This window comes from Stigmatopora argus, chromosome 1, assembly GCF_051989625.1.
Source record: "Stigmatopora argus isolate UIUO_Sarg chromosome 1, RoL_Sarg_1.0, whole genome shotgun sequence".
NCBI lineage: Eukaryota > Metazoa > Chordata > Actinopteri > Syngnathiformes > Syngnathidae > Stigmatopora > Stigmatopora argus.
The window spans coordinates 25,592,921-25,617,423 of record NC_135387.1 but is presented as its reverse complement, the minus strand read 5'-3'; the positions used below and the strand labels follow the sequence as shown (position 1 = coordinate 25,617,423).

Here is a 24,503-nt window from a genome sequence, read left to right as displayed (position 1 = left end):
GAGCCTGCAGAACTGATTGTGAAGGCCTTGAGGCCGATTTCTGACCCTGGCAACAAATAATGGCTGTAATGTGATTGGTTAAATACTTCAATATGAAAACACACATCTGGAAGCAGTGCAACCAGGGAGAAAAGCAACGAAAGGAAGCTAACAGACAATTTGGTATTATTTAATAAGTATTGATGGACAAAATATAATATACGATTCAGATATTTCTTAGGCAAGCAGAGAAGGCCTTGAAGACCCTGACGGCCCGCCACTGGGTTTTATTGAACATTTGTTATTGGTGATGAGCGACGTATCATTGCAAACATAAAAAGAAAAGGAAAGAAAAAGATTTTTGATATCTGGATTTTGGCATTTTACATTGAGGACCATTTTTTTAATAATTACAAATGAAAGTTGTGACTGCACACTTCCTGTTCTGTGCTCCTTCCTTGTGGGTATTTTTTGAGGAATGCTTTGAGGAAAGGAAGCAAATGTGGTTAACTTAACATCCGGTAAATTTTGGGGAATGTGTGACTTGGGAAATGTGCGTATGCAGAGATTTTATGATAAAGATTAGAGCAAACATAAGAGTTTATAGCTGTTTGTGGATAAGAACAACTCGGCTTCAATGCGTTTTTAAAATGTCAACTTTAATGAAATTTAAAAACATAAAACTGCTCTGGAGGAACAAAAAATGCACGAGAATGTCAGCAAATGTACCCCGGGCCGCCACTTTGACACGTGTTTTAGACCATCTTGCTCAATGTCTTGAGTTTTCTAGTAAAGCGCATGCATCCTCTTGGCTTGCACTTTTCATGTTTCTGGCTTTTAAGGAGGGAGCCCAGTGGTCACAATTCATTTTTAACTTATAGGATGCATAGCAACATTTTTTTTCTTAACAACATTTACCTTGGAAATTCAAATCTGATCCCTACAAGTGGAAGCTAGTCTGTGTTTAATATGAAAAGAAGTTATAGTTCCCTGGCTAGAAGATGCGGGAAAGATGATTTTGTTAAAAGTCATACTCGTATATCGGCATACATTGAACTTTCCTCTTGAGAGCGTCTCGGTTGTCCAATAACAGTGGGCGAAAGTTCGTGATTGAGAATACCGTACGCGACAGACCTTTTTTTCTTCTTTGTCCTGTATTGTATATCGTTGCCATCCGCTAAACTCACTTGAGTATGAATGAAGCTGTTGGAAGAGGTTTGCGTGACTCCTGGTATGTCGCTTGGTGGCTGGTTTGCCAAATTCAGGTTCTGTAAACATCAATACAAACAGCATTTATAAACATTTACAAGTGCTGCATCAAAAAATCTGGATGCTTCACCTGGTTCCCATTTTGTGTTTCTCTCTTTCGGGCGCCTGGGTGAAGGATATGTATTGTTAATAGACGGAATAGACAATATTATGTATCCTTTGTATACACTAGAGCAGGGGTTCGGATAAACAATTCATATTTTTTAAATGTTAATCCTTGAGAGCCATGCTCCGAATTTAAAAGTCAACATACATGAAAATGTGTCCTTTTTTTAGTCACTTCACCACTTTTAAAGTACAAAAAGTCTCTGAATTATTTTGACAACATTGTTACGTTGTTGCTAATCAATGTGTATCAATGAGAAAATCCATGCAAAAGAGTGTAATGGATAAAAAATGATTATAAGGCGCTGGGGTAGTGTCAATGCCATAATACCAACGTAACGCTCCTATTCCTGCGCTTTCTCACCAGCAGTTTCCATAGTTTACCTCACAGGTTAGTGGACAGCCATATGCACCCATCAAAAGAGCCATATGTGGCTCCCGAGCCATAGGTTCCCTACCCCTGCACTAGAGGGTGTTCTTTTTTTGCTTTGATCTACTTGACAAGGAGTTAACTTTCCACAATCTCCCTTTTTTACAGGCCACTGACAAAGCTCAGCAATTATTTATGTTGATTTATCTCGCATTAGACCACGTGTCAAAGTGGCGGCCCGGGGGCCAAATCTGGCCCGCCGCATCATTTTGTGTGGCCCGGGAAAGTAAATCATGAGTGCCGACTTTCTGTTTTAGGATCAAATTAAAATGAAGAGTATAGATGTATATTAAATTTCCTGATTTTCCCCCTTTTAAATCAATAATTGTATTTTTTTAATCCATTTTTTTCTGTGTTTTTAGTTCAAAAATTATTTTGTAAAATCTAAAAATATATAAAAAGCTAAAATAAACATTGTTTTTAATGTGTTTAAGTACTTTTGCATCTCCTCAAGAAATCTGCTCAATACAATGTAAAAAATAATAATTTAATAAGTAATGATAGGTAGAAACACCTCACCTTTACAGTACAGTATTAAAATGATAGAAATAAATATCACTATCATGAAAAAGGCAATTATGCCTACAGCTGTGTATGGATCCTTCCGCCACCCTTTGTTGGTTTTGGTACCTGCAGATAGAAAATTTAAATATTGAAAAAAAGGATTTTTTTCACAGGTCTCTTTCTGTATTTCAAAAGGTGTTTCAAGGGTTCAATCCCTGGGGGGTTCTACCCTTCCTGTGTGGATTTTTTTCATTTTCTCACCATGCTTGTGTGGGTTTTTTCAGGGTTTCCTCACAACCCCCCTCAAAAACAATCATAGTCGCTGGTTGAATGCAGGACAGTTGAGTATGAATTAAAAAAAAATCTTACTGTTTTCATTCTTCTGTGATATGTTGATCCTCTCGTGTTCTAGGGAGACAAAAATGATTTTTAATCTTATAATGGCCTCAAAATCTTTTCATGACCATATTCGGGAAACATACCGTACACCTTAACTTCGATGATTTGGCTTACGATGAGTCCACTTCTGCAGCAATATATACCTGCATTGCTAATTTGAATATTTTTGATGCATAATAAGAACATTGCTGCAGAATGGCTTAAACGTATCTGTTTCAAGTCAGTATGAGAGTCTGCGATCACTGGCACAAAATTATTGTTCTCCCATTTAAGCCAGGAGATATTGCAAGATTTGCTAGAACAATTAGCATACTTGCAGGTGCAATTTATCTGTAGGTCACCCCCAACTTGAGCGGTGTAAATTCCTGTGTTCCCTGCGATAATTTCCTGGCAGTATTCATCTGGAGAGAAGGGATTTGAAAAAAAAATATTAATATTTTTTTTCTAGCCTTCACTAGATAGATTCAAATGACACTAATGTTTTTTTTCTTCCATCTGCAGGCCTCTGTACAGAAATGTATTACGGAAATCAAACACCAAAATAACAACAGAAAAAGTAACTTACCGCTGATACTTGAAGTGAGATTAAGTTTGACAAAGATGAACACCAATAGCACACTAGTGTAGTGTTTCATGATTTAAAACAATTCTCCACCTCATGTCCTCGCATGCAAATATAAAAGAGGGTCTCACGGTGTGTGCTATTTAATTTGTTCTCAGCAAGAGAAGTGCCACTTCCTCTCACTGACATGGCTTTGCATTTGAAGTGGGAAGACACGTGAGACTTTATGTGGTTCTGCAAAAGGTGCAGTCCAGAAATAGGAGTCTTCTCATGAGATGTTCTCATGCAACATCGCCCACACTGTTTTGCACACAAATCATCATTAAGCAACAGCGTCTCTATGTGGTGACATGTGTCATTGCAAAATGCATAAATTACAACAAAGCAAATGAATCAGGCGACCAGTTTTTAATATAACAGAATTGTACCCAAATGCAGGTAATATAATGTATTGACATTTAAATGTGAATCAATTTCACTTTTTTAATGGAGAAATGCAAAGGACGAAAAAAAATTAAGTTGAGACCAAAAGTTTTAGGACAGTGTGCATAATTTAGCAAGATGGTAATGACATTTTCGTAGTCATAAAAAGTCCAACAAGGGTGTTGACTTCTGTATTCATCCTTCCAGTTTCAATACCGCTCATCCTTGTCAGGGTCGCGGGGGTGCTGGAGCTCATCCCTGCTGACTTCGGCCGAAAAGCGGACTATAAATACATTCAAATGACCAGTCATTTTAGAAAATATATTTCTCCGCATTTGTCAAGAATTTTAAACTGCGTAAAATTCAATGGGAAAAAAACTTCCAAAATAATTCAACAGATCTTAAAATTTAACCATAAATTATGTATTGGATGACTAATTTTGTACTTTCTCACAAACACAAAAATAAAAATAAATGCAATTTACGTTTGAGAATCGTTGATTAGAACATTTTCATACATTGATTTTTTTCCCCCCTATGATCATTTACTATTGTAAACTCGTTTTGTGAACGTGATGACGTAATATGTTACGTAATTACGTAGTCCTTACGTCTCCAACTGGCCGAAAATGGCGGAATACCTGGCGTCCATTTTCGGCACAGAGAAAGACAAGTAAGTTTTCTTGGCGGACTTCCATGATATAGCGAAAAAGATTATTTATTTAAAAAATCACCTCTTCCGACTGGTAGTTGGACCTGATAGATTTCACTCAAATGAAACGGATAAGCATGCAGATTAGCAAGAAAGCTAACGATCTGAGCTAGCGTAATGAATGAAACAGGAACTCAGCAAATGTGCAGCTACAAACTGGAGCATTTTTAAATTGCTCGTAAGACTACGTGTTGGCATAGTTGTTGTGATGTTTACGTCTTCCTTTGTTTTAATCAGTAATATTGTTTTTTTTTAATTTGACGTGATTGTATCGTTTCAGGCCACCGAGTAGAGAACGCTTTACATTCTTCCAGTCCCTGCAAACACTAAGTAAAATTAGTTATATTTATCATACTGGCGATTGCAAACGTGATTGTAAAAGTTAAGATGATGGACAATGCCATTACGAAGTTAGAACTAGAGAAGCATTCCTTTATGAACCCTTTTAAATTGTATAGATATATTCTATACAATATTCTGTCCTAATATTCCAAAAGTGGTTACCCTAACACAGGGGTAGGGAAGCTATGGCTCGAGAGCCATATGTGGCTCTTGATGACTGTATATGGCTCTCCTCTAATCTGTGAGCTAAAAATATGGAAATTGTCATTGAGAGTTGATTCCTAAACGCACCGATACGAGACTTTTTCTACTTTAAAAGTGGTGAAATGAATTTTAAAAATGCTTCATTTTCGTGTATGTTTACTTTTAAATTTGGTGTATGGCTCTCAAGGGATGATGTTTGAAAGTATCAATTGTTTATGGCGCTCTCCGTCAAAAAGGTTCCCAACCCCTGCCCAAACAGATCCTCTTTCCAGAAACCTGTCATTGATCATTTTACTTAAGTGTACAACATGTTACAAGAAAAGTTGACAAACTAGTACTGCATCAAGGACAGAAAATCTTTTTTCAGGTGGTAATTTTGCAACACTGCCCAATGTTGGGTATAATAATAAATTGTTATATGCTGATGTTCTCTTTTTCTTTTTTACCTCACTTTTTCTAGGGTCAATTGTTCTTTTTATTTCAAAATCGGAGCTTGCAGACATGGAGACCGCTGCTCAAGACTGCATAACAAACCGACCTTCAGCCAGGTGAGGATGATGTTGGTGAACAATTGCTACAAATGTCAGCCCACGCAGATTTGACTTTCCCCTTTAATTTCTCATTCTCTCTGCAGACCATTTTGATACAAAACATCTACCGCAACCCACAGAACAGTGCACAGACGGCTGATGCGTCACGCTGTAAGTGCCCCCCACTCCCTCCCTTTCCTGAATTTTATCAGTGTGGCAGGCGCACGTGAGTTGATGCTTGCAACTCAAACGTGGCCTGCTTTGCGAACAGCTGCCTGGTGCACAACCTAGACCAGGGGTGTCAGACTCGGGTTGGTTCGCGGGCCGCGTTAACGTCGACTCGATTTCATGTGGGCCAGACCATTTTAGATATAATATTTAGATTTTTTTTATATAAATGGATTAAAAGAACTGGATAAAAAGCCCTGAATATTCAGTTTTTTATAGATCTAAAAAATGTTTATTTTAGCTTTTTTAAAAATATATTTTAACTTTTTTAAATATATTTTTAGATTTTACAAAATGATTTTTGAACTAAAAACACAGAAAAATTTGATTAAAAAATTACAATTATTGATTTAAGAGGGGGAAAATCAGGAAAGTTGGTTCGCGGGCCACGTTAACGTCAACTTGATTTCATGTGGGCCGGACCATTTTAGATATAATATTTAGATTTTTTTATATAAATGGATTAAAAGAACTGGATTAAAAGCCCTGAATATTCAGTTTTTATAGATCTAAAACAATGTTTATTTTAGCTTTTTTTAATATATTTTTAGATTTTACAAAATGATTTTTGAACTGAAAACACAGAAAAAATTGATTAAAAAATTACAATTATTGATTTAAAAGGGGGAAAATCAGGAAATTTAATATACATCTATACTCTTCATTTGAATTTGATCCTAAAACTGAAAGTCGGCACTCATGATTTACTTTCCCGGGCCACACCAATTGATGCGGCGGGCTAGGTTTGGGCCCGGGCCGCCACTTTGACACAGGTTACCTAGGGTATAAACACCAACACACGTTGGGTCTTGTATGTAAGCTTGGTGGACTAACACCTAGAACAAACATTTGGTGGGGAAAGTTACAGGGCCAACGGGCGACGTTATGAAATTTTAAACCGCACACGTGAGTTAAGATGCACTGGACATTATATTTTCACCCTTCCTTCCACAATTAAAAATACACCATCTGCCCAACTGGCATTTAGATACATGTCATAACAGTGTATAGCAATAATGTTGCTGTGTTCTACTCAAATGAGGTTTGTTGCGCGTTACAGATTTGTGTGTGTGTGTGTCAGCACTTTGTTCCTGGAGCAATTCTTTTCAAGCTCTGAAGAAATCGAGTTCAGTTGGTTCAAAGTTTATCTTTTTCAGCGTTTTGATTAGCCTGACCTTGGCACAAGAAAAAAATAGACATCTCTGTGCTTAGTCTTCAAAAACCTTGGCTTGAGATTTGCAAGCTTGTATCAGGAAAGGAAAATTGTATTTTTAACTTGCTACTTTTAACCCTACGTTTTAGACCACGAGCAAAGGCCTTTTTTTTCATGCTCCAAATTACAGCAAAGTTAAAAAGCGTCATTGTTGAGGATCCTAATAACATTTTTCCCTCCTCAGCTCCACATTTTTCGTTGTTGTATATCACAGCAGTTTACGTTTTGTATTTCAGACTATTTCCCTCTTGATCATTTTCCTTCATAACCTTGAAAACTGTGCCCGAGTCTGCTGACAGTTTGCACTGTAAGTTCTTTCTCATATCAGGACCTCCGGCACCGACTTCACGTTTTATCCTCTAATGAGCAGTTTCTGTATAAATATAGGAGCCACATGGAGCTTCCTGTGTTACAACCACTGTTGTGCTATAAAGGCTGAAGGCTATGACTGAGAGTTATCATGCCCTGTACTCGCTAACTCCAAACCTGCAGGCAAATATAAATCTGAAAATAATTGATCAGCCCTAGGAAAAAAAAATCGGGCGTCGAGGATGGATGTGGTCGGACTCATTACGAGAATCTTCCTACCAAATTTCATTGTGATCTGTCAATGAATAACAGAGTACCGTATTTTCACGACTATTCGGCGCATTGTATTTTTAGCCGCAGTGTCAATAATGAGTTCTATTTCTGTATTTTACACACACAAAGGACGCACCGTTCTTTTAGACGAAGCCAGGCATGGCATATATATATTATTTATGGATGATTATCGAACCGTAATAGCGCTGTCTACGGAAGCAGCCCCAGACGCTATTTCCGGTGCGCAGTGACTGCTGGGATATATTGTCCTTTTGTCAATACATACAGGTTGATGGCTTTGATAACTTTGCACTAATAGTATCAATATACTACAACGGCGAACACTAATTTAGTGCTACATGCACCAAATGCACGCTACACCCACACGCTAAAAACACGTTTTTAAAAAGGCAACAGAAGCAAGACTGAGTTCGGTTGTACATTATTTAGCCATTTTACAATGTACTCACGTCATCATCACCCACAAAACCATCAAAGTCCTCATTTTCTGTGTCCGAATTGAACAATTGTCCATCGAAAACGCTGAGTTTAATATGTTCGTCCAGGCGGCCACAATCCATTCGCAAATAGTAGCTAGCTAGTAGCTAGCGTAACTATTCCAAGGCAGTTTTCCATGGTTCGCAACTGTGTTGATGCCGATCGCCAGGCCACAATCCATTCGCAAATAGTAGCTAGCTAGTGTTGATGCCGATCGCCAGGCCACAATCCATTCGCAAATAGTAGCTAGCTAGTGTTGATGTCGATCGCCAGGCCACAATCCATTCGCAAATAGTAGCTAGCTAGCGTTGATGCCGATTGCCAGGCCACAATCCATTGGGTGTATTGACAAAAAAAACTATATATCCCAGCAGTCACTGCGCAGTACTTTATCTACGGGAAAATAGTAGAGTCGGGGGCTGCTTGCCGTAGTTGTCCTATGGACTGATTTATTTTATTGTGATAACAATTTTAGTATTGGTCCATGTATAAAGCGCACTGGATTATAAGACGCCCTGTCTATTTTGGAGAAAATTTAAGACTTTTATGTGCGCCTTCTAGTCGTGAAAATACGGTAGATAAAATAAAATATATCGTGTGCACACCAACAACAACAATATGAGCGGTGACTTAACAGGGTTTAACTAGTTTTGCCAGTCTGGCAGGGTAGTGGAGCATCTTGAAAGTTTCATTTTCTAATGTTCAAGTGATTTGCCATGTATGGACGGTTGATTTTTCGGGTTAAATGTCCCATGACCCATTTTCATTTTTATTGGATTAAACATGACCAGAACTAAAACAAATCTCTACGTATGAAGTCAGGCCTATTTTACGAGTCTGTTGACTTTGCACTCACCCCTCAGTGGGCACACAAAGTCCAAGCCACACGAGCGGGTTGCTGACCCCGGATTCTGTTTGTAATAAATACATCAGGAACTTGAACGTGACGTTCAGCACGTAATGAAACATTGTCCTGCTAGGAGGAAGCCAACTTGGCCATGTTCGATCCCTCCTCGACATAGTGCGCGTGCACACACACACACCTGCTGCTGTTATTTAATGTCACCTAAAATAATTTACAACCTTATGGCTACAACAAAATGTCCTCAATTTCAAGTGCTGTCTTCTCGCTGCAGGTGCAGTCAGTGATGTGGAAATGCAGGAGCACTACGATGAGTTTTTTGAAGTGAGTGACTTTTCTTATGTGTGTACTTTGCATGGTTGCATAGGTTTTCTTATCTGGTAATATAACCTACATTACATCAACATCTGTGGTTATATGCATTTGTAGCGCTTGTGGCTACTGTGAATAATAAAGTAACTACTGTATTTACTCGAGTATAAGGCGCACCCATAATTTGTGACTAAAAATTGGTATACATTTTTTTCCCCACTTTTTCTCAGCTCACACCAAGGTTTGCACGGGTACTGATAATTGGCAAATGCTGAACACATCGCCATGACAAAACATTTATTCACAACATATGGTACAGAAACCTGGTAAAACAAACTACCAGTCTGAACACAATTCTCAAATGGAATTTACAATTTTAAATCCTTAAAGTCTAATTCATCATCATAGTGTTTAAAAAAATTCAAAGTCGGATTCGTCATCAGAGTCGCCAAACAATTAATTCCATTCTTCTTGAGTTCTTTTTTGAAGCATAAGCACCGGCCATTAGAACGGGCTCTCGCGCCCCATCTGGTGGACAAAGACAGGTTGTACGTCACCCACTATAACGTCTGCTGAGGGGACTTTTTAACCGGCGGAGGGCAGTGTTTCACTGCGCACGTTTTTTTTGTACAAAATTTTGTGCGTTCTACTCGAATAAATACATTAACTAATAAAATCATTTCTGTAACTTCACACGGGTCATTTTTTTCATAGAGGCTATTGCTCTGAAGCCAGGATGAAAGTGTTAGACAATGTTAGTTATTGAAATTATACACTTTAAAAAAAAAGAGTGTATATGTCTACTGTAAGGCAGAGCTTTTCTCAACATTGTAATATTTGGTCACCTTATTTGCACACATCACAGGGGGGATTTATTTATTGAAAATGTTCCTTAAAAAAACTTGTTGTTTTCTTGTTCAAGTTTCTTGGCTACTATTTGAAAGTTTTTTATTTTCGTCGGGATGTGAAGGCCGATTAGGCCATGACCTTAATAGCCACCTTCTTAAGCAGCTCCTTTGTTACCCTAGCTCCATCTTTGGATGATTACTAAGTTAAGTTATGCAGTTAACAGAATTCCCAGTCCTTTCAAAATAAAATGTGAAATTTGACCTTGGATAAGATGCTTGAGCCCCGAATAAAATCAACTTGCATACACGCAGGAGGTCTTCACAGAGATGGAGGAGAAGTACGGGGAAGTGGAAGAAATGAACATCTGTGACAATCTGGGCGATCATCTGGTTGGTAACGTCTACGTCAAGGTACTTTGTGAAACACAGAGCTATGCCGTTTTCCAGCGTAGGTTGTCAGGAGCTATTACTTCATTTTTAAATCCTGTGCACAGTTCCGGCGAGAAGAGGATGCCGAAAAAGCTGTCATGGACTTGAACAACCGCTGGTTTAACGCCCAGCCCGTCCACGCCGAGCTCTCGCCAGTCACTGACTTCAGGGAAGCTTGCTGCCGTCAGTATGAAATGGGGTGAGTCACCATTTTCAGGAGGACCCCGTTGGTCTAAGAACAATAATAAGAAAAAGGTATGGCCACAATTAAAATGTCGATCCTATTTAGATTTTCTTCAGGAATCAAGGGTACATTTTCACCCATTAGGTTGCATTCAAATCAAGAATTGTGTTTGCAATCCTAATGCAATTGTAAAAGACTAGCACATTACATTACACTCTATGCCAGGGTTGGGCAAACTATTCCACAAAGGGCCGAAGTGGGTGTGGGTTTTCATTCCAACCCATAGACAGGATACCTTTTCACCAATCTGGTGTCCTACAAATGTAATCCGTGTGCGGTCGATTGGTCGCCGGTCTTTTGGTTGCCGGTCTTTTGGTCGCCGGTCTTTTGGTCGGCGGTCTTTTGGTCGGCGGTCTTTTGGTCGGCGGTCTTTTGGTCTGCGGTCTTTTGGTCGGCGGTCTTTTGGTCGGCGGTCTTTTGGTCGGCGGTCTTTTGGTCGGCGGTCTTTTGGTCGGCGGTCTTTTGGTCGGCGGTCTTTTGGTCGCCCGGACCGCAACAACGGGCGACCAAAAGACCGGCGACCAAAAGACCGGCGACCAAAAGACCGGCGACCAAAAGACCGGCGACCAAAAGACCGGCGACCAAAAGACCGGCGACCAAAAGACCGGCGACCAAAAGACCGGCGACCAAAAGACCGGCGACCAAAAGACCGGCGACCAAAAGACCGGCGACCAAAAGACCGGCGACCAAAAGACCGGCGACCAAAAGACCGGCGACCAAAAGACCGGCGACCAAAAGACAGACGACCAAAAGACAGACGACCAAAAGACAGACGACCAAAAGACAGACGACCAAAAGACAGACGACCAAAAGACAGACGACCAAAAGACAGACGACCAAAAGACAGACGACCAAAAGACAGACGACCAAAAGACAGACGACCAAAAGACCGGCGACAAAACAAGGTAAAACAACACGGTCTACGCATCAATAAAAGCCAACAATGGCCATGAGCAGTTTCACTGAGCCGACGTGTGAGTGTACAAGAGTTTGTATGTACATGCGTTGTCCCTTTAAGAAGCTACGTCAGTCAGGGTATTAACAAGTTCTCCAACAAAAAACAATAAAAGTCCGGGAAATTTGGAGCTTTTCTTTAGCTAGAGATATTAAAATAAACGGATACAGGATCCTGGTTTATACTCCTTCGCCCTCACCAGTTCATAGGATTATTAGTTTTACATTATTATATATTTGCTTGCAATGAAGAATGCTTTGCTTTACTATTAAAATTTGCTCATTATTATTAGAGGATTAGTAGTTCATTAGAGGATTATTAGTTCATTAGAGGATTATTAGTTTCACATGATTTTATATTTGCTTGCAATGAAGAATATGCTTTGCTTTACTATTAAACTTCGTTTCACATTATTATTGTATGGTTGCTTGCAATGAAGTAAATGCTTTGCTCTAAGAACTTTAGGTAGACTAAACACCAAAGGACCTTGGACTGCTTGGAAGGAACTAAACCAAGAAGATAGTCTTTTCTGCAAATCTTGCTTTCTTAGAAAATTATAAATGTGAGTTGTTTCCAGGAAACCAATGGAGAAAAAAGGAACTAAAAGCACACCACACAGACTGGTTGACCAGCTCCCCAGAAGGGCATGATGGCATTTGGGAATGCCTATTGGTCAACCTATCATATTATCCTTTGGTCGCTGGTTCGAATCCGGTCCGGCTTGAAGGACCAGTACGATAGGTTCACCGGTACTCGGACGATTCGCCGAAAGACGTTTCGCCGACGGACGTTTGGCTGACGGACGTTTGGCTGACGGACAGTTCGCTGAACGGACGTTTCGCGCTCGCCCCGCCCCCGGATCGTGTGTGTACATGTCTTTCAACCTCGGCCCGCGGGCCATATACGGCCCATTACAGATAACATTCATTTAGGAATAACAAGGGCATGTACTGCCCCCCGCTGGACATATTTCTAAATACAAGCACGTACTACAATGTGCTGCCAATTTTTTATATTTTTTATTTTATCCTTGCGTTTAAAGTAGTAGCCATTTGGAGATCATGCAGAACAGTACGTGACAGAAGAAATAGAGAAAATAAAGTAGTAGTAACAGTAAGTACTACTGTAATGAAATTGTAAATCCAGAAATCCTACTCCAGAAAACCTACACCAGCATAGAAAACGTTGAGATTAATCTTTGAATTAAGGTTCTCAGCAAATCATTTTGAATATATATTTCCTAAAATAATGGGAAAATCTTTGAAATTAAACTACAAGTAAGTGTGTTCCATGGCATTTTCAGGTATTGTTCTCTAAGCCCTCTAGTCTGTCTAAGGCACTTAGAATTTCACATAAGTCTTCTAGTGTTGTTTTTTTCAGTGTCAGACATCAATCCCCAGCTTTGATAAATTACATTGCGTGTCCAAATGACTACTACTTTAAACGCAAGGATAAAATAAAAAATATAAAAAATTGGCAGCACATTGTAGTACGTACTTGTATTTAGAAATATGTCCAGCGGGGGGCAGTACATGCCCTTGTTATTCCTAAATGAATGTTATCTGTAACGGGCCGTATATGGCCCGCGGGCCGAGGTTGAAAAATGTGTGCACACGATCCTGGGGCGGGGCGAGCGCACGAATCCCGTTTCGGCGAAACGTCCGTTCGGTGAACTGTCCGTCGGCCAAACGTCCGTCGGCGAAACGTCTTTCGGCGAATCGTCCGGTCACGAGGTTCACCAATAGGCATTCCCAAATGCCATCATGCCTTTCTGGGGAGCTGGTCAAGCAGTCTGTGTGGTGTGCTTTTAGTTCCGTTTTTCTCCATTGGTTTACTGGAAACAACTCACATTTATAATTTTCTAAGAAAGCAAGATTTGCTGAAAAGTAGGTGACACATGTCACTTTCTGGAAATCGTCCGAGGCCTTTGCTCTTGTCATGTGCTCTTATTCTCGTGTGCTTTTGTGCTCATATGCCAAGGTTACTCAGGCTTAGGCAGAAATATGTTGTTTATTCACATATATTCGGTTGGTTCTTGTACTTTAGTGTATTCCCAATGAATATGTTATTCCTTCAAGCACAACCCATTATCGTAATAAAATATAATGCTGCTTCCACAAACTGTTTTCCAGAGAGTGCACCCGAGGTGGCTTCTGCAACTTTATGCATCTCAAACCTATATCAAGGGAACTTCGACGACAGTTGTACGGACGGCGAGGAAAAAGGTGAGGAAACCTCATTGAATCTGTGCAGACCCGTTGGTAAGGTTTACTACCCATTTTTGTTTTTATGGCTACATGATTTGCCTGTTTTTGTCAATAGACCACGTTCTCCCGCGCGTTCCCGAGAAAGAAGCCCCCGTTCAAAGGATCGGCGACGGGACCGTGAAAGACGGAGGTCGAGAGACAGAGAACGCACAGGAAGATTTTGAAGGCGAAAAAAACTTGCACGCTACCACAATCCCATCTCTAAAACTCTGACAGTGGAAGCAAAATTGTATTTAGACTTTGGGTGATTTATTCATGTGTTTCTCTTTTTGTCGCTTTTTTATAAACAGCTGGTCGCTTTCTCAATAAAAACAGATTTGTCAATTTGCATTGTTTACTTCAGGAAATTATTATCGTCCATTTTTTTCTAACTTGTGGGGACTTATTAAAAACATTGTACATTTTGTCTTCATGTGTGTAGAAGTCATCTCAATGTTTAGCATAGCAGTGAGGAAATTGGGCTGTCATTTTTAACATTTTCACTTGAATTTGTCATTTTAATGTAATTGTAAAATTCATTGATGTACAAATTCCATAAAGCACTCACAAAGTGCTTTTAATAATCAAAATACAAAACTAGTGGTACAGTGTATGACCAAAATAAATCTTGATTGAAATTTAATCTCACTGAAACATGAGAACTTTGACTGATATTTTGTGTGCACAAACCTGAACGATAAAAATTTCCAAGACTTCAAAAAGTTATTTATACCAAAAATACATGTCTAGCTTCTTGAAAAATATGTCATCCTGATAATATGATAAAATCCCTTAAAGTCTAATATCAATAAAATATACAGTTTTACTTGTTACATTGGTAATATATCAATTTACAGTCTTTATGAGCTTCAATTTTATTTATTTATTGCAAAAATAGTCGCTTGTCTCATAAAAATGAAACAGTCCTCTTAGTCATGTGACTAAAAACTAAAATGAAAGTGAATACAGAACTATAAACTATAAATTTATCTCAAAGTTAGTTCACGCCTGTTATCAAGTGATTAGATTTTCCTAGACGTCAGAGCCATGCTTCCTCTGTCAATAAACGGTCGACTGGTGGGCGGGGACTCTGCGCACCAACGGTGATGGAGGATTCTCGAGTTCTGATTGGTGCAACGCAACAAGCAGACGCCCTCTTTACAGCCAATCAGCGAGCGCCCGGGGCGACGACGCCAGCACTTCTCACACGCCTTCGTCACGGAAGCTGCAGATAGTTGCTGGCTACGCAGTGTATAGATGGAGACCTAGCCACGATAGTTTCCAGACGTTTTCGGGAAGAACGTTCAACTAAATCGGTGAGTAAAATACTCGTAGTCGTGAATAGTAGTTTCACCATTTGAAAAAAGCGTATTTAACCTTGTTTGGTACGTTTCAGCGAGCTGACGCAACATTGCGCCGTTTGCCATTTAAATCGTTTGAGCTGCTTATTGGGCAGAAGTAAGAACCTTGGTAACGTTTTAACGCAATATTTATGATTGGTTGTTATTTTTCTTGGGAAAAAGAACAGCCGTGTTTGTAATTTTTATTTTGGAGATGATTTGCGTGGTCATTGTTTGGACATGATTTGAATGATGCAAGAGTGCATCATTAGCATCGGAGCGTTGCAGTAACCATTTTTTTGGGCGCAACATTGTCCTGTTGGCTTTCATGGCTTGATTTGCGTGTTCCATTGTGGTTCTTGTGTTTGCATTCCTTCTATTCACTGATATCCCCTTTGTCATGCGCCAGTGAGTGTCTGGGCTGTGTTATTTTTTATGTTAAATCTGCTGACACTGCAGACAGTGCCTTTTCCATCTGATTTATTTTATTTTTATTGTCTTGTCTAAATAACTAAATAAAATGTCCCACCACATATATTTTGGGTGTTCTGAAAGCTGGTTTTGCACCAAAAGCCTACGCATAACTATCATTTTACCCTTTCAGGTCAATAGTCACAACAGTGGACAGCTATTCAAAAGTTGGCATAGGTTAAGACATTTCATCCTTTGATAGGGCAAGTAAAAATATTTTTGATAATTCAACAAGCTCAGGTGTTATCAATTATTATATAAATGGTTTTTCTTTATAAATATAATTATGAAGGAATAAACTATTCATTAAAACTAAATTGAAGGAATTAAAATATTACTGGTTAAGGCACTAAGTAACACGGAAGTACATCAATTTTTTATTTATTTACACTTGAGATACACTTTTATTTCACTCAAAACTGGCTGTGAATGCTCATATTTCTGTGCCATTGACACCTTAAAACATTTAACACATTTCTCTCCCAGTCAAATTGGATTGGATGTCTAGTAGTGCTGTGTAAGGGTTAAAAAAAACCCAACAACAACAAAAAACAGCATTCATGCATGAAAGGGTTAATATTGTTTAATTTGATCAGACTTTTTTTGGTTCGTTAAGGCACAAATTATGAAGCCCCAAAAATATTTTCCCTGGTTACATTTACACTTGTTTCCAAACAGAGTTTGAGTTGTCCCAACAGCCGATCAAGTTACAACACATAGCTAGTGCCAGTGAAGTGAGTAGCTTGGCCTTCAGATAAACATCATTTGGAAAGGTGAAATTCTTTCATTTGGGTGCGGTGTTGATATGATCCAGCATAGATAAATTGCTTTTTATAATACTATTTTTCCGAGTATATTGGATTGGATAACTTTATTCATCCCGTATTCGGGAAATTCATTGTGACAGTAGCAAGAAAAGGCATAGTTATAAGTTAGACAGTACAGTAGCAAAGGCCGCAGAACAACAAAGCAAAAGCAAAAGCACAAAGTACAAAGCAAATCAAAGTCAATGGGATCATTAAGAATCACCAAATCATTAAGACAGAAAAGCAGCAAAAACACAAAATGAGCAAGAGTGGATGGAGCTACTGCAGTTTCTCTGTTTTCATGTTGGGACATTACAAATGTAAGTGTAAGTAACTAAATTAGTGGTAATTTGTCTGAGGACAAAAGCAGTCGTGTAGATATTAATTTTTGTGGTAAAGCCAAATGAGTGCGTGACTGTTGAACCAGAATGGCAAGATTCTGTGGCATGCCTTTTAATGAGGCATAATATTTGGCAGTTTACACTAATTCTGATGTCTGTGACTAGTTGTTGGGGAAAATGTATAGTCTCTTCACATTGTTGTTATTTATATTTCATTTATTCTAGAATTTGGGGTTTGTTCTCCATTTAAATCCCCATAAGACAATTTATTTTGATGTTGGATTTCCATGAACTTCAAAAGGACTATTTAAATATAACCGTAGCTGAATTATGGATTAATTTTTCAGCCACAATTTGGTGCAAGGATATTAATACATTATGGGGTGGCATAGTTCAGGTGGTCCAGTGGTCATATCGCAAACCAAATGTTATGGATTCGAACACTTGCCCTTGTGTCTATGCCGAAATCTACTTGAGAAAGATCCTGCAGAAAGTGAATGATGAAACTGTGTCATTTAAAAGCCTGTATATTGCACAAAAACTTGATGGGGATTGGCGACTAACTTTTTGGAAACACCTAACTAAAGGACTACTTTTAACATAGAAAGAATCGGATGAAAAGCTCAAAATGGCCAGAAAAAGAGATAACAACAACTTTGCGTGTGTGCAACCAAGTGTTGAAAAAAACAATTTGAGTTTAATGCCTGGGATTAATCATTGTTTGCATAACTCGACATGTGGTTATGGTTAAATATCGTTTCAGGGAGCTTGTTTATCAAGCTGCCCTCTTTTGTTTGACTATTACACAATACTTTCCAGTGAGAAAGAAATGATCCGTGTATTTTCTTAAATGGGGTTTTTAAATTATTGCTAAAACCATTCTATGCGGGTTGTACACGTTTTAATACCACCCTTTCTTGGATTTTGGCATTTTGATGTAACGGAAATTTTCTTCTGGTTCTTTCAAAGCAAGCCATGCCGTCAGTTCCTATGTCCAAAGAGAGTCCGGTCAAAAGCGCAGTCTGCCCTCATGCTCCAAAGCAACTTCCCCACACCAACGGTGACGTAAAACAACATGAGGTTGTGGTCCCGGTTAATGGGCTTGACGCCGCCTCGCCAGTGGGGACCGATGCAGAGCAAAACGGTGCCATGATGAGGAAATGGATCCGTCCCGACCTCCCCAGCCGCTGCACATGGAGCCTGGGAGCCTCACAAGCAGATTCCCCTCATCCTCAAGTCCCGCAGTAAGTTTGGCGTTTAAAACTTTGCTCCTCAGTGGACGAGTACCTTGTTTAGATTTTGTGACTGACAATTGTCATTTTTTCATTGCCTACATTATTACTCCCTGTTACCATAATTATTGGTGACACAACTTCCGTTTTCTTTTGTACTGACAGAAGAGCCGTGCCTACCATTCTTCCAAACATCTTGCACAAGATTGGTCACACTCCCCTTGTGCGGATCAACAAAATTCCCCCCAAATTTGGACTCAAATGTGAAATATGTAAGTCTTCTTAATTAATTATTAGGCTAAAGAAAAGCTCCAAATTTCCCGTACTTTTATTGTGTTTTGTTGGAGATTTTGTTAAGACCCTGACTGTCGTCCCTTCCTAAGGGGACAACTCATGTACATACAAACTCGTATACACTCACATCCGCTCAGTGAAACTTCTCAGGGCCATTGTTGGCTTTTATTGATGCGTAGACCGTGTTGCTTTACCTTGTTTTGTCGCCGGACTTTTGGTCGCCGGTTGTTTGGGTCCGGGCGACCAAACGTCCGCGACCAAACGTCCGGCAACCATATGTCCGGCGACCAAACGTCCAGTCACGGAAGACAAGTATAGGCCAAGCATGCTGGGATTTAGAGAACAGTAAATTAGTAGGCCTCATTATTAAGCACAAATAATATTAAAAAAAAGGTCACTTCTGCTCCTACCTACTTAAAACAGAGGACTTCTATTGCATTTCATATGCCAAAATAAATGGAAAAGCCTTTTATCTATCCCAATCCAGCCTTCTAAAAAAATAATTGTAAGTGCATTCCAAAAAAAAAGCTGGCAAACTATAATTTATTGCATTTTGTTTGTTGAGGTCAATGCCACAACAAGGCTCTAAAATTGTTCTCGCATTTCGAAGCAAAACAAGGCGACTGAACGCATATTCATTCATTTCGGGAACATCTGCATAATTTATGACCAGAAGTTATGTGTTCCCCTATGCTGAATGTGTTCCCCTTTGCTGTATGTGTAGTGGCCAAGTGTGAGTTTTTCAACGCTGGCGGCAGTGTCAAAGACAGGATCGGTGTCCGGATGGTGGAGGACGCAGAAAGAGCGGGGCTCCTCAAACCAGGAGACACCATTATTGAGCCCACCTCTGGCAACACTGGTAACTAGGCACACGTGTTCACAACTGCTTGGTTGCTAAGACAAAAGGTATTTTAATGAGCTGAAAGCTGATGCCTCGTAAATGTCGTGATTGTTTGTCTTGAGGTATTGGATTGGCTCTGGCCGCAGCTGTGAAAGGCTATCGTTGCATCATCGTCATGCCAGAGAAAATGAGTATGGAGAAGGTGGGTTTGTCTTTCCCTCGTGCTCATTTGCTCTGCACTCTTGAGCTCCGGTGTCGCATTTGGAAAAAGACTCATCCTTTTTTGCAGGTGGATGTCCTGAGAGCTCTTGGAGCGGAAATAGTTCGCACACCTACCAGCGCTCGCTTCGATTCCCCAGAATCCCACGTGGGAGTCGCGTGGCGCCTGAAGAATGAGATCCCCGACTCGCACATTCTAGACCAGTACCGTAACCCGAGCAATCCCCTAGCTCACTATGACACCACAGCTGAAGAGATACTGGAACAGTGCGATGGTATGGGACACCCATGCTATGTTAAAACATGTCAGTTTTACAGCATGTTGGAATCCCACGAATGACAATTTTATCTCTCTCGCCAGGCAAAATAGATATGTTCGTGGCAGGGGCTGGGACTGGAGGTACCATCACAGGCATTGCCCGCAAACTAAAGGAACGTTGCCCCAACATCAAGGTATTTTCTATTTTTTTTTAAATAAAAATTTAATTGGAATTTTTTTTGTTCAATTGCTGCTAATGGGTACAAGCAGGGAATTGTTGACATAAAAAAAATCAGCATTTTCCCAAGGGTATACAGGTGTTCACTTTCACACAACAACCAAACTGTTAGTAAAGATCAACAATTGCCACCTCGGATGGCTTAGGTCAGGGTTGGGCAAACTTTTCGGCCCGGGGGCCACATTGACTTTAAACATTTGACGGACGGCCCGGGTCTGCACAAGATACGATACATATAAAAAACTGCATCCGTTAACAGCACATATGAAACATAAACAGAAAAAAAGGACTAAAGTATGAACATACTCATCACTCATCTGGGATTTATGGGGTGCTTTCTTGGTTTTCATCAGACTAAAGGTCTGTTCACACACATGTAGAGCCAAATAACACCAGAATCCTCTGTGCCATCTTCTGGATGTTTGAAAATTTGGCTGCACGTAATGAAGCATAAAACTCAGAGACTTTCAGGGAGTTGAACTTGTCACATTGGAGATCAATCAGTTCCAACTGCAACTCCTGTGGAACTGTTTCCGGGTCTTGTGAGAAAGGACATGACACCAGCTGTCAATTTTTCCAAAATCACAAAACCGACGGCAGAATTGCTCATGCAGGTCATCCAATGATTTCCTGAATGTTTTCACATGCAGGGACCTCTTTTAACGCAACCAGTGTGGGGAAATGAGCAAATGACTTGTCTGATATTTGCTTGAAAAATAAAACCAGCTTGGTTTTGAAGGCGGAAGGTTTGCTTGCATTTCATGCACAAACTGTTTTTTCTCTTGTAGCTTCACATTCAGCTCGCTCGTGTGTCAGGATGTCCACAGTAAAAGTTAAATGTTCAGAAATGTGTCAGTATTCTCAAGTAGCTCCCACACACATTTACATACTTTTACTAGGCTAGTGCGTCATCTATCGGGGAAATGAGGGTATTGCAGGGAAAAGAATGAGGTCATTGATTTTTACTATATTTTGGACAACGTCGGCGGGCCGGATTAAAAAGCCTAATGGGCCGTATATGGCCCGCGGGCCGAAGTTTGCCCATGTCTGGCTTGGCTCTACCGTGGGAAATTCTGCCAATTTTAACAGTTGTTTGTCAAATTACCAACAGTTTTAGGACATTTGGACTTATCCTTCAAGACGTTTTTATTATTGTGTTCTGAGATACACATGACCCGACCCTGCAGAAAAAAAATACTCGGTGCAACATGGTTTGGTTCAAAACAAAACAATTAAAGACTGGTTTCTGCTCAAGACAAACAATACAGTAGTCAACTGTGACTCACTGGAAAATGTCTGTAGATTATAGGTGTGGACCCACAAGGCTCTTGCCTTGCAGAGCCAGAAGAGCTTAACAAGACGGATAAGACCCAGTATGAGGTAGAGGGTATCGGCTACGACTTCATTCCCACAGTTCTCGACAGATCTGTAAGTTGCTCCATTTTCATCTCCTGGTGTGATTCCATATTTGAGATTGTGGCTAATGTCTTCATTTTTTGGTAACAGGTCGTTGACACCTGGTATAAGTCTGATGATGAAGAGTCCTTCAATATGTCTCGTATGCTGATCAGGGATGAGGGCCTGCTGTGTGGTAAGTCTGTGCGCTTGCCAATCAGAAACATAACCTGGAAGGGCCCGAGCCGTCTTGTTTCGGTTCTCTATACCACCTAAAAATGTTTAGCATGGCCTAGCTTTATATTGTTTTTTTCCAGACTTCATCTTTATGAACCAATAGTTAATTTTTCACTATAACCTACTTTTTGACCACAAGCGATGAAGAAAGAGACCAATCACCAAACTCGAATTGGAAAAATATGCTATTCATAACAATAAACACCTGAAGTAACAAGTAATATTTTTGCTATCATATTATATCATCTTGGCAGTGACACTATTTGCATTTTAAACAGGGGGGAGCTCCGGCACAGCCATGGCAGCTGCTGTCAATGTTGCCAAAGAGTTGAAAGAAGGACAGCGCTGTGTGGTCATCCTTCCAGATTCTGTCAGAAACTACATGTAAGTGAACATCCTCACGTAACGTAGACCAGTTTTGTGGTCTGAGTGGGTTGGACAGAAGCCCAGGAGGCTGGATTTAATTGGAATAAGTAAATGAAAACAAGTGTCTTCTGCCAGGTCCAAATTCCTGAGCGACAAATGGATGGTGCAGAAGGGTTTCCTGAGCGAGGAGGACCTCATGGTGAAAATGCCCTGGTATGATGAAAGTGACATTTTTGTCAAGTATATAGACACGTACACACACACACACACACGTGCAGAACTTTTAGTTCAAGAATGTGCAATGCCATTGGATTCTGTCGTTTTTCAGGTGGTGGAACCTAAATGTGCAAAGTTTGAATCTGTCAGCACCGCTTACGGTCTTGCCGACCGTCAGCTGCCAGAGAACGATCAAGATCCTCAAGGAGAAGGGCTTTGACCAGGCACCTGTCGTGGATGAGTCAGGGTGAGTCTAGTGAAGCACATGATGGCAAATATTTGCCATGGTGAAATGCTACATCATCTTCCTGTTTGTGTAGGGTAATCCTCGGAATGGTCACCCTGGGGAATATGCTGGCCTCTATCCTTGCAGGGAAGATCAAGCTATCAGATCCTGTCAGCAAAGTGATCTACAAGCAGTTTAAACGGGTTAGACTAACTTCTTGTATTTAATTGATAGCCTTCAGGATCCCTAATTAGGAATTTCCATCACTGAGCATTTCTTTTTTTTTCATATCTCTGATCAACTCTTTTCTATGTTTGATTTCTTTCTATTTCACTTTAAACATTGAAACTCTATCTCATAATTTCAGATACGTCTGTTGGATAACTTGGGGAAGTTGTCCCGAATTCTGGAAATAGATCACTTTGCCCTGGTGGTTCATGAGCAGATCCAATGTAAGTTGGCTAAACATTGTGGTGCCAAATGAACGTGTGAATATCATGCAATTACAATTATTGCAATTGTCAGCACTGCTATATTGATTCCGTACAATTAAATTTAACAAATACAGAAATCCCTCGAATATCGCAGTTACTGTGGACCGCGATAACTGAAAAACCGCAAAGTAGGGTCACCCCCAATGTTCCCTCTAAGCTGCGCGCGTGCACAATTGCGCAATACTCTCGTCTTCTCTGCGCACAGCAAATCATATGGAGCGCACAAAATAAAATCCCCTTTTTTATTTTTATATTTATTTTTTAGCTGTGAGGCCGACGCGCGAACCACTCATCTGCCGGGCCGCCCATTCATTGATATTAATCATTACATTTTATTATTACTAAATCATTTATGTGTAGTAGACATACACCTGCTTATGGCAGGTGTGATACTGGTGTGTGCCCATAGCGAGCAATGATGATGTTGCTCACACCGGTACTCCGTGTGCTCAGGGAGGTTGTCTTTCTGCCCAGACAAACAAAAAATTAGAGGGAACTTTGGTCACCCCTATTTGGAAAAAAAATAAAAAATATATAAAAGATAAATAAAATTTTCAGTGCTGAGTCCTAGTAGCAAGAGTGGCTTCTGGTTACAAGTTTCAGCATGGATTTTCACATTTTTATGAACTTAAAAATAAATAAATAATAAGAATAATAATTCCTCAGTGCTGAGTCCTAGTAGCAAGTGGCAGACAGGGGAGTTGCTTCCACTTGCGAGTTTCAATGTGGATTTTCCCATTTTTATGAACTTAAAAAAAAAAAACATAAAAAAACAGAAAATTTTGCAATGTAGTGAAGCCGTGAAAGTTGAACCGTGAAATGGCGAGGTATTCCTGTACAAAAAGCATTGGAAGAATGCATAAGTACAAAAGTATTAATAACTTTATTGAGCACCATTTGAATTTCCTCTCTGTAGTCATATACTTCTGTTTTCTTTACACTACTGTTCGCTTTCTCTTTCAGACTTAACAGATGGCACTTCCACTTTAAAGCAGATGGTCTTTGGAGTGGTAACCGCCGTCGACCTGCTGAACTTCGTCACGAGCCGTGAGCGGAGGGAGCGCTCTTTCTCAGAATCCACTGATGAACTGTGAATCTGAAAGACAATGTGTTTTACAGTTCTCCTAGCAAGCAGAGTGGGATTTTTTTTATTTTTTAATGGGAAAAAAAGTGTAGGATCAGGATTTATTCTTATGTTTGTGGAAATTTAGTCTTGGAAAAATTGGTATTTTGTTTTGTTTAAGCAAATTAAGTGTTATAATGTAAATGTGCTTGCTGTGCGTATAGAACCGTACTGTTCCAGTTAAAGCTTTTGTTTAATATTATTGTGAAAGGTGAAGGGCTTTTGTTTATATTTGAATAAAACCAAAAGTATGGAGTCACAAATGATTGTATATCCACACGAGCCAGGTTGATGTTTATTGTTGGTTTACAATTTTTAGTTACTGTGCATGTTTGCTGCTTGAGCCTCTTTGCAACTCCTTTTATTTTGAGGTTTTAGGTTTTCAACGCAATTTGACAGGGTTTGAGGTTTTCTCGTTAATTTTAATCACTCATTCTACTGCATTCGTTTACGGATCAATAAAGATTATACCGTTATTGTCGCTTGTCATTGTCGCTCTTTACTGTTTGTGTGTGGTTTCCAGATTGAC

General features: G+C 39.8%; 3 protein-coding genes across 4 annotated transcripts; 2 read left to right on the top strand and 1 right to left on the bottom strand.

Moving 5' to 3' along the window:
- Positions 1–617: 617 nt before the first annotated feature.
- LOC144083937 (uncharacterized) lies at positions 618–3,521 on the bottom strand. Its single transcript, XM_077612148.1, has 6 exons — positions 3,252–3,521; positions 2,770–3,087; positions 2,657–2,695; positions 2,303–2,413; positions 1,319–1,353; positions 618–1,247 (listed from the first exon to the last, which is right to left on the bottom strand). The coding sequence occupies exons 1-6, from the start codon at positions 3,319–3,321 to the stop codon at positions 1,008–1,010; spliced, it is 813 nt and encodes a 270-aa protein (XP_077468274.1). The 5' UTR covers positions 3,322–3,521; the 3' UTR covers positions 618–1,007.
- Positions 3,522–4,253: 732 nt separating this feature from the next.
- Positions 4,254–14,221, top strand: LOC144083962 (splicing factor U2AF 35 kDa subunit-like). Its single transcript, XM_077612185.1, has 8 exons — positions 4,254–4,344; positions 5,390–5,477; positions 5,564–5,630; positions 9,117–9,166; positions 10,315–10,413; positions 10,497–10,630; positions 13,763–13,855; positions 13,953–14,221. Exons 1-8 carry the CDS (start codon positions 4,301–4,303, stop codon positions 14,059–14,061), a joined length of 684 nt encoding a protein of 227 aa, XP_077468311.1. The 5' UTR covers positions 4,254–4,300; the 3' UTR covers positions 14,062–14,221.
- Positions 14,222–15,040: 819 nt separating this feature from the next.
- cbsa (cystathionine beta-synthase a) lies at positions 15,041–24,450 on the top strand. 2 transcript variants are annotated; one of them, XM_077612029.1, is made up of 15 exons: positions 15,041–15,192; positions 17,804–18,078; positions 18,232–18,338; positions 19,085–19,219; positions 19,324–19,403; positions 19,491–19,695; positions 19,782–19,873; positions 21,220–21,345; positions 21,424–21,508; positions 21,828–21,933; positions 22,051–22,128; positions 22,244–22,378; positions 22,452–22,560; positions 22,725–22,809; positions 23,815–24,450. In XM_077612029.1, the coding sequence occupies exons 2-15, from the start codon at positions 17,810–17,812 to the stop codon at positions 23,943–23,945; spliced, it is 1,743 nt and encodes a 580-aa protein (XP_077468155.1). In that variant the 5' UTR covers positions 15,041–15,192; positions 17,804–17,809; the 3' UTR covers positions 23,946–24,450. The 2 variants fall into 2 exon arrangements, with proteins under 2 accessions (XP_077468155.1, XP_077468163.1); XM_077612037.1 differs by having other exon boundaries at positions 15,060–15,192; positions 17,808–18,078.
- The last annotated feature ends 53 nt before the right edge of the window (positions 24,451–24,503 follow it).

Excerpts from the sequence above, each read along its gene's own strand:
- LOC144083937 (XM_077612148.1), bottom strand. The coding sequence starts at position 3,321 with ATGAAACACTACACTAGTGTGCTATTGGTGTTCATCTTTGTCAAACTT. Across the intron at positions 2,414-2,656 it reads ATCACAGAAGAATGAAAACA|GTACCAAAACCAACAAAGGG; the intron begins GTAAGATTTTTT and ends TTCTATCTGCAG. Across the intron at positions 1,248-1,318 it reads AAACACAAAATGGGAACCAG|AACCTGAATTTGGCAAACCA; the intron begins GTGAAGCATCCA and ends TGATGTTTACAG.
- LOC144083962 (XM_077612185.1), top strand. The coding sequence starts at position 4,301 with ATGGCGGAATACCTGGCGTCCATTTTCGGCACAGAGAAAGACAA. Across the intron at positions 4,345-5,389 it reads TTCGGCACAGAGAAAGACAA|GGTCAATTGTTCTTTTTATT; the intron begins GTAAGTTTTCTT and ends CACTTTTTCTAG. Across the intron at positions 10,631-13,762 it reads TGCCGTCAGTATGAAATGGG|AGAGTGCACCCGAGGTGGCT; the intron begins GTGAGTCACCAT and ends ACTGTTTTCCAG.
- cbsa (XM_077612029.1), top strand. The coding sequence starts at position 17,810 with ATGCCGTCAGTTCCTATGTCCAAAGAGAGTCCGGTCAAAAGCGCAGTC. Across the intron at positions 19,404-19,490 it reads AGAAAATGAGTATGGAGAAG|GTGGATGTCCTGAGAGCTCT; the intron begins GTGGGTTTGTCT and ends CCTTTTTTGCAG. Across the intron at positions 21,934-22,050 it reads GATTCTGTCAGAAACTACAT|GTCCAAATTCCTGAGCGACA; the intron begins GTAAGTGAACAT and ends GTCTTCTGCCAG.